Source organism: Acipenser ruthenus, chromosome 15, assembly GCF_902713425.1.
Source record: "Acipenser ruthenus chromosome 15, fAciRut3.2 maternal haplotype, whole genome shotgun sequence".
Taxonomy (NCBI): Eukaryota; Metazoa; Chordata; class Actinopteri; order Acipenseriformes; family Acipenseridae; genus Acipenser; species Acipenser ruthenus.
In genome coordinates, this window is record NC_081203.1 from 33,636,972 (window position 1) to 33,649,552 (window position 12,581).

General features: G+C 46.6%; 1 protein-coding gene across 7 annotated transcripts in view; it reads left to right on the forward strand.

The window, feature by feature from the left end:
* The first annotated feature begins 230 nt into the window (after positions 1-230).
* Positions 231-12,581, forward strand: part of LOC117963934 (MAX gene-associated protein-like) — a 29,455-nt gene continuing 17,104 nt past the window's right edge. For 4 of the 7 annotated variants that reach the window (XM_058986515.1, XM_058986520.1, XM_058986521.1 and 1 more), the window contains exons 1-5: positions 3,975-5,218; positions 8,832-10,076; positions 10,491-11,205; positions 11,441-11,528; positions 12,073-12,180. In XM_058986515.1, the coding sequence (XP_058842498.1) occupies positions 8,902-10,076; positions 10,491-11,205; positions 11,441-11,528; positions 12,073-12,180 (2,086 nt within the window). In that variant the 5' untranslated portion in view covers positions 3,975-5,218; positions 8,832-8,901. Of the gene's footprint in view, positions 1,534-3,556; positions 3,716-3,974; positions 5,219-7,415; positions 8,057-8,831; positions 10,077-10,490; positions 11,206-11,440; positions 11,529-12,072; positions 12,181-12,581 lie in introns of those variants that run through there. The other 3 variants (XM_058986516.1, XM_058986518.1, XM_058986517.1) reach the window with 3 other exon arrangements.

The window sequence follows — 12,581 nt, forward strand, 5'->3', positions numbered from 1 at the left end:
TTTGTTCTGTATATTATGGATAATTGTATGTAAAAATAATGTGATATGTGAAATAATGTATAATGTGAGATCTTGTAACAATTGTAAGTCGCCCTGGATAAGGGCGTCTGCTAAGAAATAAATAATAATAATAAAATAATAATTAATTATTAACATAGATGTTTTGAGGGGGGTAGTTTTTTGTATTAAATTAAGATGACTGTTATCTACCATGTGGGGAACCAGCAATGATGTTACTGGGCAAATTCAAGTTATTTGGGTTGTGTTTGTTTTAATGTTACACTGTAAATTGGACCAGTTTCCTATAGTATATTATGTGTTCTGTGTTGTGCCCTGATTGTTAGGGACTGATCATGGAGTCTATACAAACAGCAGCTGGTAGTTTAGTGAACTGAAGCTGAATTGAGAGCCGTGTCTCAGGATAAGGGTCTGCACTGCTTCCATGCTACTGTCGCTTTGGTTTTTACCATTTATATGTTGTTGTTGTTTTTAAAACATTTATTTTACTAGGACATCACATTGGGATTAAAATCTATTTTGCAAGTGAGACCGAGCCAAGAAAGGCAGCAGCAATACAATATAACATATTACAATACAGACGTGCAAATACAGAAAGAAAATTCATTCACAAGTCAGACTCAATACTATAAACAACCACTTAGTGACAGCCAATACAGGTGCAAACTACTTCAAACAAGCACAGCTCTCCATTCGATAACCATGCAGCTTACTCTTCAACTGTGCTACAAGTTATCTGGGACTGCAACTTAAGTTTAGACTGTAAGTCATTCCAAGACCAAGGAGCAAAATAAGCAAATGATCATATTGTAATATGTATGGAGCAGATCAAATATATTGTTTAGTTGATTTATTAAACATGAGCCAATAAATAATGTAGGATATTGGAATACATAATGTAGCTGGATTATTATTATTATTATTATTATTATTATTATTATTATTAAATGTGAAAGCTGCATGTCTAATACTGATTCAGCTCAGATCATGTTTTCCAGGCTCACTACCTATTCTTTCAGATGCATTTCCTTTCTCAAAGATTCCTCAAAACTGCTGGTCTGAAGTGAAGATGGGAACCATACAAAAATAAGTCTTTTGCTTCCCTGCTACCCTCGTGAATGAATCTGCGAATGTTCAAAAGTTTCTATTTTTCAGCTATTGTGAGACAGTAAGGTGGGGTGAAAATTTAAGAAAGGACTTCATATGAATCGACTTTGATGTGTGATCAGGCGCAAAACTAAAAGTTAAACAGCACTGTAGTTTTAAGTGCAAGTCAAGTGAAAACTGTGTTGCACATTTTGAGACAAAAATGTTTCACTGTATCTCTCAAACGCACAGCTTCGGCCAAGATAGACCTCTCCACACACACACACGCCCCCTCTAGCACAAGCGCTCACACGCGGCGCATGCGCAGTGTCGGAGTATTTACTGCCTTCGAGTTTCTCACACCCGTCCTTAGGCTTCGGAGGGATTTGGATTAAGAGATCGCATCGTTTCCTCAACTTGTTCCACGAGGTAAACACGCATTTATTCCTCTAAAATCTTCGTATGCAGCCATTTGGGTTTATTGTAGATGTGACAGCATTTGCCGTGGACTTCAGTTATTGGTTAACTTAAAAACACGTTTGCTGAATTTTGGAGGGTAGGGGGGGGTTGTCGGTAAGGTCACCTGACGACACAGACAGAGCTAGCCAGCGGTATGGGCTGTTTATAATCGTCACACAAAAACAATTATAAGAAATACACTCCAAAAAATGGCAAGACATTTGTTTTTACTTCTGTGCATTCAAACCCCTCGAAGCTGCGATTGTTGCCCCCCCTGTATTATTTCTAGTTGTGTATTTAATGTGTCTCACACAATTCAGTTCACACTAGCTCCCGTACCTGCTGCTGCGCTGTGCTGGCAAACACGTGACCCCGAGCAGCCCTGCATGATTTATACAGTACAGGCTTCGTGATTATATCTGTGTATTCGGTCCACAGCACGGTTAGTAGAGCGTGCTTGTGTATACCGCTGTATTAATATATTTTTAAACGCCTCGTCTCAGTAGTTTTGTGTAGCGTCCCTCCTTCATGAATGATACATGTCTCGCTGTCTCGCGTGTGCCTCAGCCTGCTGTTTCATAACCCCAAACCCAGAGCTATCCTGGGTGTTAAAAAGGCTGGAGCTGGCGGTTATCTGATAATATAAAAACGCCCAACACCGTCGTTGGTGTTTTTAAAGTCTCAGTTTCTTAATGTGTGTGTTCGCTGGTTACTTTTTGTGATACTTTCCCGAGTTGATTCCGTTTCTGCGTCGCTGACCATTTTTTTTACAGCCTCACCCTGGCTGCAAATAGAGGTTCACGTGACCGCGCAGCAGCCAATGGGACTCCGAGTTTCCCTTGGAAATTGCAATGTCGGATAGCGTGTGTGTAACAAAGACGAGAGCGAGTGAGCGATTGAGTTTTACTGACACTGAGTAAACAAGCAGAAAGCGACACGGTCATCTCGAATTCATTTTGATCTCTTCAGGAGACCCCATAGAAACCCCATCTACTGGAACATGTGCTGGATTATACAAAGGTGTATATTATTGGACCGAATACTGTAGTGGCACTTTTAATTTCCTTAAAGAAAAAAATATATATGTATAAATATATGTGTGTGTGTGTGTTTCCTCAAAAAACGAGCTTGCTGTTGTGTTGAAATTTCGTTCTTATATATATATATGGTTACAAATATTGAATGATATATTTGTATAGTTTCTCGTGTCTTAACAGGACGTCACTGAAGGAAATGCTCAGCTGCTAAATAGCTTTTATGTTTATCTGTCTATCTATCTATCTATCTGTCTATCTATCTATTTATCTATCTATCTATATATTAGCTGTGTGTGTGTGTGTTCTTGCTGACAGTATTTAAATACCTGTACAGGAATTATTTTTATCGATGCAGGGATACTGCTCTGCAATATTACTATGAGCTTGAGTAGCCACGGTGTATCTGAAACATGCTCAAGTGTGTCGTCTTATTAAACTCCTTGTAAAACCAGGATTGGATCAAACCGCTATGCAATGGGAGTCATGCTTCCATCCCTCCCTGCATAACTTTCTGATCAAACTCATTTGCACATTCATTCATTAATCACAAATGACTGCAGGTCCTTAGAATCTAGGTCCTTGTGACCTGCAGTTAAGAGGCTGCGTGCTTTTGTTTAGTGGCTTATGATCAAACTCTGTGGATTTGCGGCTTTGTTTTCTGGGAAAGCTACAGGCTGAGAGTCGGTTCAAAGTGGCTGTGAAGGCACGGAAATAAGGCTCCCCTTGCATTGCAGTTTGATCCATTCCTGTTTTTACTATGATTTTAACAAGACACACCAGAGCGTGTTACCTATACACTGTGGGTGATCAAGCTGGTAGTAAAACCTGGAGTGGGTGAAACTGCTGTGCAACAGGAGTTCTGTTTCCATCCCTGGACTGTGTTATTATAACCTTCAGTTTGTAAGGGGTGTGCTGAAACATCAAGGAGGTACTTTTCAAAGCAAAGCAACCACTCACGTGCAGACCTAGTGCAGGTAATGGATACAGCGCAGTGCAGGAGCGCCACGAGAACACGAGAGAAACAAGCGCTCTGCAGAGCATGTACAGCAGTGTGCATAAAGAGATCCAGTGTGAGGAAGCATGCACTGCACCTGATCAGGGAGTCATGATCTGGAGTGAGTGTGTCTGTGTCTGTGTGTGTCTGAGAGTGTGTGTATCTGTGCAGGCCTGAGTGTTTAATTAGTAGCTGCTTTGTTTTATTTACTTAAAAGTGTTACCAGGGAAATGTGTTTGTGTCTCAGAGGAACAAGCGCTGGTGCAAGGCATACAGTAATCTACAGGCAGGGAATTATTAAAACACGAATCCAGATCCAAACGGGCATTATCACTTCTCTATAGCAGTTTGCTCAAGTGCAGTGTTAAGGTTAACATGCTGGTGTAAAAGGAATTGAATAGTGCACTTTTAAAATAATAACCCTTTTCTCGTTTCGATTTAAACTGTACAAAACAAAACGCAGTGCCGAATTTGCACACGTGTTTATTCCGTGTCCTCGGATTAAGCGTTGAGATAAAAACAATCCGATACCTGCTATTGTATCGTGTGGAGAACAACTAGTAGCATTTGATTTTAAACATTTCAAAATCCATTTCAATGCAATTATTATCGCTGATAACGTCTTTGTAATGGGCATTGCAGTGTTGCTGTTCAATTGTAACTAGAGCAAAATCAATGCAAGGTCTGATTCATCGTTTTCCCCTCGCGGTGTATTGCACAGGGGTAGAACAGACGCATTACGTTGCAGTACAGAATGGTTCTGTTCAAATACTTAACGTTGTTGAAAATGTAAGGAGCGTGTCTGTGTCCATGGCCAGTGTTTGTGTCCAGCGCTCGTCAGGCGGAGGGAGTCGAGCCCGTGTCACAGATCAGAAGTAGTTTCTGTCTGCACACACGGAAGGGCGCTCTTTCTAGTCCCATGAGTTATTAAAATCCCAAGGCTGCGTGCTGCAGGTACCCCTGGTGTGCTATATATTTTGCACGCGGTTGTATTTATTCTGGTACCGAGGGTGCATCCTGTTTTGTAGGATTACTCTGGGTTGGATTTGTTCAGCAACACGCTGCCAGTTTTCGCTCTCGCACACCCAGTGGCTGCTGTGCTGGTTCACACTGAGGCGACCACGTGAAAACCTTTTTCAATTTTTACACACACACACTGAACTGCAGCGGCCGAGTCACTCTGAGCACATGCACGCCCGTCCTATCGCAAGGCAGGCTGGCTGTGGCGCTTTGTTGCTGTTACCGTGCGAGCACGCTTAAAGCTTGCATTTGGGGGGATTTAAAAAAATGAAGTACCTGTCGGCCTCTCGCAAGACCGCAAGTTTCTCGCTGGCCGGCACAACCTTGCTCCACGTGACGTCTCTCACGCTTCGGAGTGGCGCACCCTTCCCAGGGCGTCACGGCTTATGCGCAGAACAAGTTATCTGCGCCGTCCTGCGCGTGCGGTGGGGACGTCAGTGGTGTTGCGCACGCATGTTTTCTCCAGCTGGGTGAGACACACGGTGTAGATAGGATTTTTTTTTTTTTTAGAAAGGCGAAATAAAAACGAAAGGACAGCCAAGACACGACAAGTGAACCTAAACGACGCACTATTGTGAAGTTATTTCAGACTGAATTGCCAAAGGTAAGAACACAGCAGGGCCTGGTTTGCATTTCTGCAAGTGTGAAACTCTGTGGGGTTGCAGTCACGCCGCGTTGGGCGCAAAAAAAGGTGGTTGGTTGTCGCGCTCCAGCACGGTGGATCTGTGGAGGAATGACTTCATGCGCCATGGCGGCGAGCGGCGTGGGGCTGGCACGAGCTAGGGCTGGGTGGAGAGGAGAGGGCCCTCGCGCGCGCGCGGGTTCCACGGTTAAGAGCGAGTTTCGGGATTTGTGATGCAAAGGGGAGGAGCCAGTGCGAGATATTTAGCACCAAACAAAAACACGCTATGCTGAAGCCAGGAGGCATTGTTTTATATGGCGTTGTAAAAGGTGTGAAATTACAGCAAGACATTGAACTCTTCTCGACCCTATACCTGTGAAGTTTCAAAAACAGGACCGTTTCATGCATCCACGGTATTTATTAAACATAGCTGCGGGAGGAAACGAAGGGAGAGTCTCCATTGGTTGCAAAGTAATTGGAATGCATTATACAGATAGATGGATGGATTAAAAATGAAAAACTAGACTAAACTCTGGTGCAGGTTGCTGCCCATTTGATTTATTTGCATTAGACTAAAACGCGGAGGGAGAATTATTTACCATGCATCCGGAAAATACCGACTCAAAGGATGACGGGCAGATGATAGTGCGAAACAGAACGTTGCCCCATGCACCCGGATGTTTAGATTCTTTACTCTGGACCGGGAGAGTGGTTTCTGAAACAGAGCCGAACTTTGAACGTTTGACAGCGTCGTATTGTCTAATATACTGTCCAATCATTACTGTTAGTCCTAAAACCATACCTGTAGTTAACTCTACAGGAATTCGTATAGTTACAGAAACGTTCAAACAAATTAACACGTTTAAAACAAATAACTAAAAAGACATGTAGCACCTCGTGTTTGAGGATTTCTGCTCGCTTCGAGGGTCAGGGGACAGGAGTTTGTGTGCGCTTGTTTTGTTTGTTTAAAATTGAAGATGCTGAGTGTGCTCTATTGAGGCTACGCCACTGTGAACAAGGAGGTTGCAGACTTCGGTTCAATCTGCTCCGGCTTCACAGGACCTGACTGCAGCCTGTGCGCAGTGTTCTCGCGTGGGGTTAGGTTCATAGATTATGCATTGGGAATGAAGACTTTTCCCCCCAAAGCATTTGAATGTGTTTCTTGCTGCAGTGCTCCCTTTCTCTTTCCAAGCTCAGCGAGTTGTATGGTTTGTGTCGGGGTGCCTGGGAGTTCGTGTGAGTGTATTGATAGAGGAGGGAAGCTTGCGTTTTCGCTCGTTTCGTTTAGAACAGCAGCACTTATCAATATTGGTGGTGTTTCGTTTCTGACTCAGACCTGAATGGGTCTTGTAATTATCAACTGAAGGAGACAGGGCGTTGCTGGGAACCCGGGGGCATGCAAATATGTTCTGTTATATTTGTACAACTGTGTGTGTTTCTTTGTCAGACTTTTATTTTTACCCAAAGCTGCCGATGTGAAGTTATTAGTTTACTGTTTCAGTACGGCTCGCTGTCGTTTCCTTGTATTGAGCGTGCGTGTGTTTGTATATACTCACAATTAAATGGATGCATTGTCAGTTTGTAAATCATTATTCGTGGTGTCTGTGAAGTTGAGCGAGTTCTTGTTTCGAAGGCAGGGTGATGTTGTGGTCGTGTCAGCTGTATTATGGAGCTGCGAACGGTGGAAAAGCAAAGCTGCACGATTTCGTAAGAAAAGCACATTTAAAATGAATCTCTGCAAAGCAATTAAATAAATAAAAGAAGTCTATCAAACGAATCAAGTCAAACAGAACGCCTGTGTCTCCTCAGTATGCGGCGGTAGAGAATACACTGCATTCTGAGAGTTAACTACACAAGGACTGGTACTGCGGCGTTTCACTGTGTGACTTGTTCAGAATCCAGGGCTATAGATTCAGAAAGTACGCCCAGGCTGAAGTCTGCTAAATCCAATTCACTATCATAGATCCTTCTAAAGAAAACAACACATTTACCCTTTAATCAAATAGGCGTTCAGAGCAGATTTGTGCGAAACGTTATCTTTCTGTCTTAAAATATTGTTTTTTGAAACCGGTTAAAAATTTAAAAAATAATAAAAATTTATCTTGCGAGCCCGGAGTGCTGTGTGAAACGGGCTCCAGGTTTCTTGTTTTGATAGCTTGCGAGCCCGGAGTGCTGTGTGAAACGGGCTCCAGGTTTCTTGTTTTGAATACTTGATGCTACCTGCATGTATGTACAGGGCACGGTGTGAAACGGAAATCAGTTTTGTGGATGTGTTGTTTTGGCTTGTATTCACACACTACGGTATTTAAATGCTCTGCCTTTGTTTATTGTGTAGGTATCTAAGGAAATGCATCCGTGGGGCGTTAGCAGCAGCGCCGCTTCCATGCTGTTGTAGCACTGACGATAAAGCAGCACGGTATCGCTTAGCTTCGTTGTTTCCACACAGAGCGTGGGCACGTTGCGTATACTGTACTCAAGTGTAACATTGTAACTGCGGTGCAGAAGCTCGCTTATTTGGTCGATCGATGGAGCCGTGGATAGACTCTTAGGGTCTTGCGCGGGTAAAAGCGCATTCACATGGTCTCTCTGCGAGGCGGGGGTGCCATGTAGCCACTGGCCAGCGGGGAATCAATGGACATTATTGCTCGCTTTATTTCTACTGGGATTTTAATTCCTCTCCAGCGCCGATGCAGACCCAGGCTTCTTGTGGATCACGTTCATTGTTTTAGTTGGATTTTCATGCACCGGGTGATAACACATGAAGATTAAAAAAACGCGCCGCGGAGCCAAGTCTGCGCAATCGAGTGACGAGCGAGTTGAGTAAGTTGCAGGAAGGGCTGGTAGAGAAACCGGACGGATACAATCGCTGACCAAACAGACGATCGTATGCATTGATCCGTTTCTTTCTACGTGTTTTTGTTTATGTATTTATTCATTTTTTTTGCATAGACATTACAACTTGCATTGTGTTGTGTTTTTTAATTTCACATTTTTTTTTATTTTTTATGTTTGATGTGGACATTTTGGTGTAGGTGAAATGGTAAAGACCCACACTCACTGAACGCAGCTGTGTACTAAAGTATTATTATTATTATTATTATTATTATTACATTTCTTAGCAGACGCCCTTATCCAGGGCGACTTACAATTATTATAAGATACCACATTATTTTTTACATACAATTACTCATTTATACAGTTGGGTTTTTACTGGAGCAATCTAGGTGAAGTACCTTGCTCAAGGGTACAACAGCAGTGTCCCCCCCCCCCCTTGGGATTGAACCCACGACCCTCCGGTCAAGAGTCCAGAGCCCTGATCACTACCCCACACCGCTGCCCTATGTAAAGTAAAATCGAAAATGTCACTGAAAAATAAAACATCTTGAGTAAATGTCCCCTTAATTGTTCACCCCACCCCCTTGATTTCTTGAGTTAAAACGTTTTTACATTTAATTGGTGTTTTAAGTAACTGGCCATGTATATCATTTGAATGATTTAATGCGTGTTCGTCTTGTGAGCCAGAGCTGCGTTTGTTTTTGTTGCCCCCCCCCCCCCCCCCTCTAACGGCAGTTTCCTGTGTGTCTCCACCCCCCAGCATGCTGACAGCTTGAGGAGGAAGGCCCTGAGAGCCGGACAGCAGCCCGCCCCGGCGCTGTGACCTCATCATGGACAGCAAGTCCCCCATGGTGGTCCTCCGGCAGGACGGGGGCGCCCCAGCCACCCCCAGCCCCTCCCCGGCCACCCCACCCGCCTTCTTCGTCATCCTGAAGCCCGGGCAGCCCGGGGACAAGAACAAAGAGCAGCAGGGCATCCTGGTGTCCAACCAGGACCTGAGCTTGGCGGCCGCCGCGGCCGTCCCCAAGCTCCCCCCGCCCCTCATCGCCATCGCCCCCGGCCCCGCCCCCGCGCCCAAGCCCCTCCCTGTCCTCAAGCCCCGCAAGGCATCCCCCGTCCCCATCACCTCCATCAAGCCCAAGAGCTCGGAGGGGAACCTGCCGGCCGAGTGCGTCCACAAGAGCGGGGTGCGGGTGACCCTGGACAACAACAGCATGTGGAACGAGTTCTACCGCTGCCGCACGGAGATGATCCTGACCAAGCAGGGCCGCCGCATGTTCCCCTACTGCCGCTTCCGCATCTCCGGGCTGGAGCCCTTCCTGCGCTACATCCTGGTCATGGACATCACGCCCGTGGACAGCAACCGCTACAAGTGGAACGGGCGCCACTGGGAGGCGAGCGGCAAGGCGGAGCCCCACGTGCTGGGCAGGGTGTTCATCCACCCCGAGTCCCCTTCCTCCGGCCACTACTGGATGCAGCAGCCGGTCTCCTTCTACAAGCTGAAGCTGACCAACAACACGCTGGACCAGGAGGGCCACGTGATCCTGCACTCCATGCACCGCTACCTGCCACGGCTGCACGTGGTGCCCGCCGACAAGGCCACCGAGGTGATCCAGCTCAACGGGCCCGAGGTCATGACCTTCTCCTTCCACCAGAACGAGTTCTTCGCCGTCACCGCCTACCAGAACCTGCGCATCACCCAGCTCAAGATCGACTACAACCCCTTCGCCAAGGGCTTCCGCGAGGACGGCCAGTGCTACCGGCCTGCCAGGGCCAAGCTGGAAGGGGCTCTGGGAGGAGAGGGCAGGGCGGGAGGGAAGGGGGTGCAGACCTCCCTCAAGGCTCTGTTCGGCCACGCGGAGTCCTTCGACGAGGTGATGGACCAGGAGCTTTTCAGCAACGAGGGCTTCGATATCAACATCCTGCACAGACAGATCACCCCAGCCAAACTCGGCACGGCTGCCCCTGCCGTTGTTATCAAGACTGAGAAGAACGAGGCTCCCAGGTGAGCTGTCTGGCTGCGTGAGTGTGTGGCTGGCTGTCTCTGTCTCGAATGTTTAAACTTCAGGACTAAGCACATAACCATTCAGAAAAGCCACTGTCAGCCCTCCATTGGAGAGTGCTGAGAATAGGTTTTTTTGTGTGTTCTAGGCTACATGTAACATTAATGCGTAGCCTATGTAGAATCTATAATGATCTTATACTGTACACGTACCACCATGTAAACGCTAAAGCTGACATCTCTGTATTTGACATTCATAATGTTTAGGAAAAAATGAAAACAGGTCATACTTGTATAAACAGAGTGTGTGTGTGTGTGTGTGTGTCTTATCAGAAGGAGCGATTTCTAGATGTACAGACTCCTTCACCATGGTTTGTTTCTGCTGTGTTTTTAATATTGATTTTACTTTCCATGCAGCGCTCTGAACTGGAAGATGACCCCCAGCGTGGCCCCCGCTGTGCAGCCGAAGGAGGAAGAGGGGCTGCTGGCGGTGAAGACAGAGCTTCCCAATGACTACGAGATGAGCGCTGCGGGAGAGCATGTGGGGCGCGTCATCGTGAAGGAGGAAGAGGAGGAGGAGGAGGAGGACACTGACCCCATCAAACCACACCCGGACAGTCCGCTCAGCGTGGCCAAAGCCAAGCTGCTAAAACTGAAGCCCTGCACTAACAAGACTGCACTGCAGGAAAACGACACGCCACTACCAGCAGGCAGCGACTGCCCTCCAAACATCCCGAGCGACTCCCCCGAAAAAGCGGCCCCGACAACGCCAGCAGCCAGACGGCTTCACCGACCCTCCCCTCAAAACATGCTACACAAGCTGTCCCTCTCCCTACAGAAAGCCCGGAGCAAGCAGAGACCCATCGCCCCAAGACCCCCTCCCGACCCAGCCCCTGCGTTTGCAGTCCCGTCGGGGCTCCCCATGAGCAGCAAGGCAGCGGCGACGCCAAGCCCCCTGCCCTCCTCGAAGAAGCGGCGCCAGCGCAAGGTGCGGTTCGGCAAGACGGGGAAGGCGTCTCGCAAGGCTGCCGCGCTGGCCAGTGCTGCCTCGGCCCTGGCACCCCCCGACACCAGCATGCAGCCCGACCTGGAGGATGTGGAGGGGGTCCTGTTCGTCTCCTTCACTCGCAAGGTGAGCCCCATGTTGTTAAATATATATGCATCATTAAATAAACCATTAGAAGACTCAGGACTTTCCTCCACCAGTCAGAAGCTCAATCAGAGGGCACTGCGACTCTGCACATGACAGAAGAATATTCACATAGAGAAAGTAAAGAAAACATTGAAACAAATTGTAACAGAAACATTGTTTTTTAGTTGGCAGGTAATGTGGTAGTGTAACGTGGATTCCTTCTCTTCACTCCTAGGATGCGCTGGATCTTCACCTCGGGGACCAGGCTCAAAGGGGAGACCCCCAGCCTCCCCCAGAGACCCCGCGGCCTCCACAGAGGAAAGGTAAGCAGATTTGTGTGGTCCGGTGGTTAAAGGAAGGGGCTTGTAACCAGGAGGTCCCCGGTTCAAATCCCACCTCAGCCACTGACTCATTGTGTGACCCTTAGCAAGTCACTTAACCTCCTTGTGCTCCGTCTTTCGGGTGAGACGTAATTGTAAGTGACTCTGCAGCTGATGCATAGTTCACACACTCTAGTCTCTGTAAGTCGCCTTGGATAAAGGTGTCTGCTAAATAAACAAATAATTAATTATAATAATTTCCCCGAGCACTCTTTACATGCAACACACTGAAGGAAGTTTAAGAGCGTTTCAGAATGCAAGAAAAACAAACTCGACTCAGGATAATCACAGCACGAAAACAGCTGTTCTATTATCAGTCATCCAGAACCTGAAAATGATCAGAACGTACCTGGGAGACGGAAAGTTTGTCTACTCGAAAAAAAAAAAGGAAGACTGCATTTGTGAATCCAGGTTTTTCTTTCTTTCTTTCTTTCTTGTGCATTGTATTCATTTGTATGTTTTGTTTTTGGCCTCGCTGTCTCCACAGAGGCTCCTGAGAGTGTCCCAGAGCGGATCTCCCGGCTGGAGAGGAAGCTGCTGGATGATCTGAGGAGACTCCGACACAGACAAGTGATCCACCCCGTCCTGCAAGAAGGTGAGGGGAGGGGGGCTTCGTTACTCCCTCTGCTGAGTCAATCCCAGCTACGTTTTTGCCAAATATGTGAATTAATGGGTACCTTTTCAAACGCAGTTAATAAAGTGTGACCATGTTGGATTGATCTTAGCAGGGAATGAAGTAAGATTCCCATTGCACAGCAGTTTGATCCATTCCGGGTTTTGCAACGAGTTTAATTGGACACACCTGAGCTTGTTACATACACACTGTGGCTAATCAAGCTGGTAGTAAAACCTGGAATGGGTCAAACTGCTATGTTATCCGTCCTATTTCGATCCCGGAGTTTCTTTCTTTAATTAAAAGAGAATCAGTACACTCCAGCCACAGGTCCTCTGCACCTCTGCTGGTGGTCTGCAGCCCGTGGATTTCATCAGTAACGT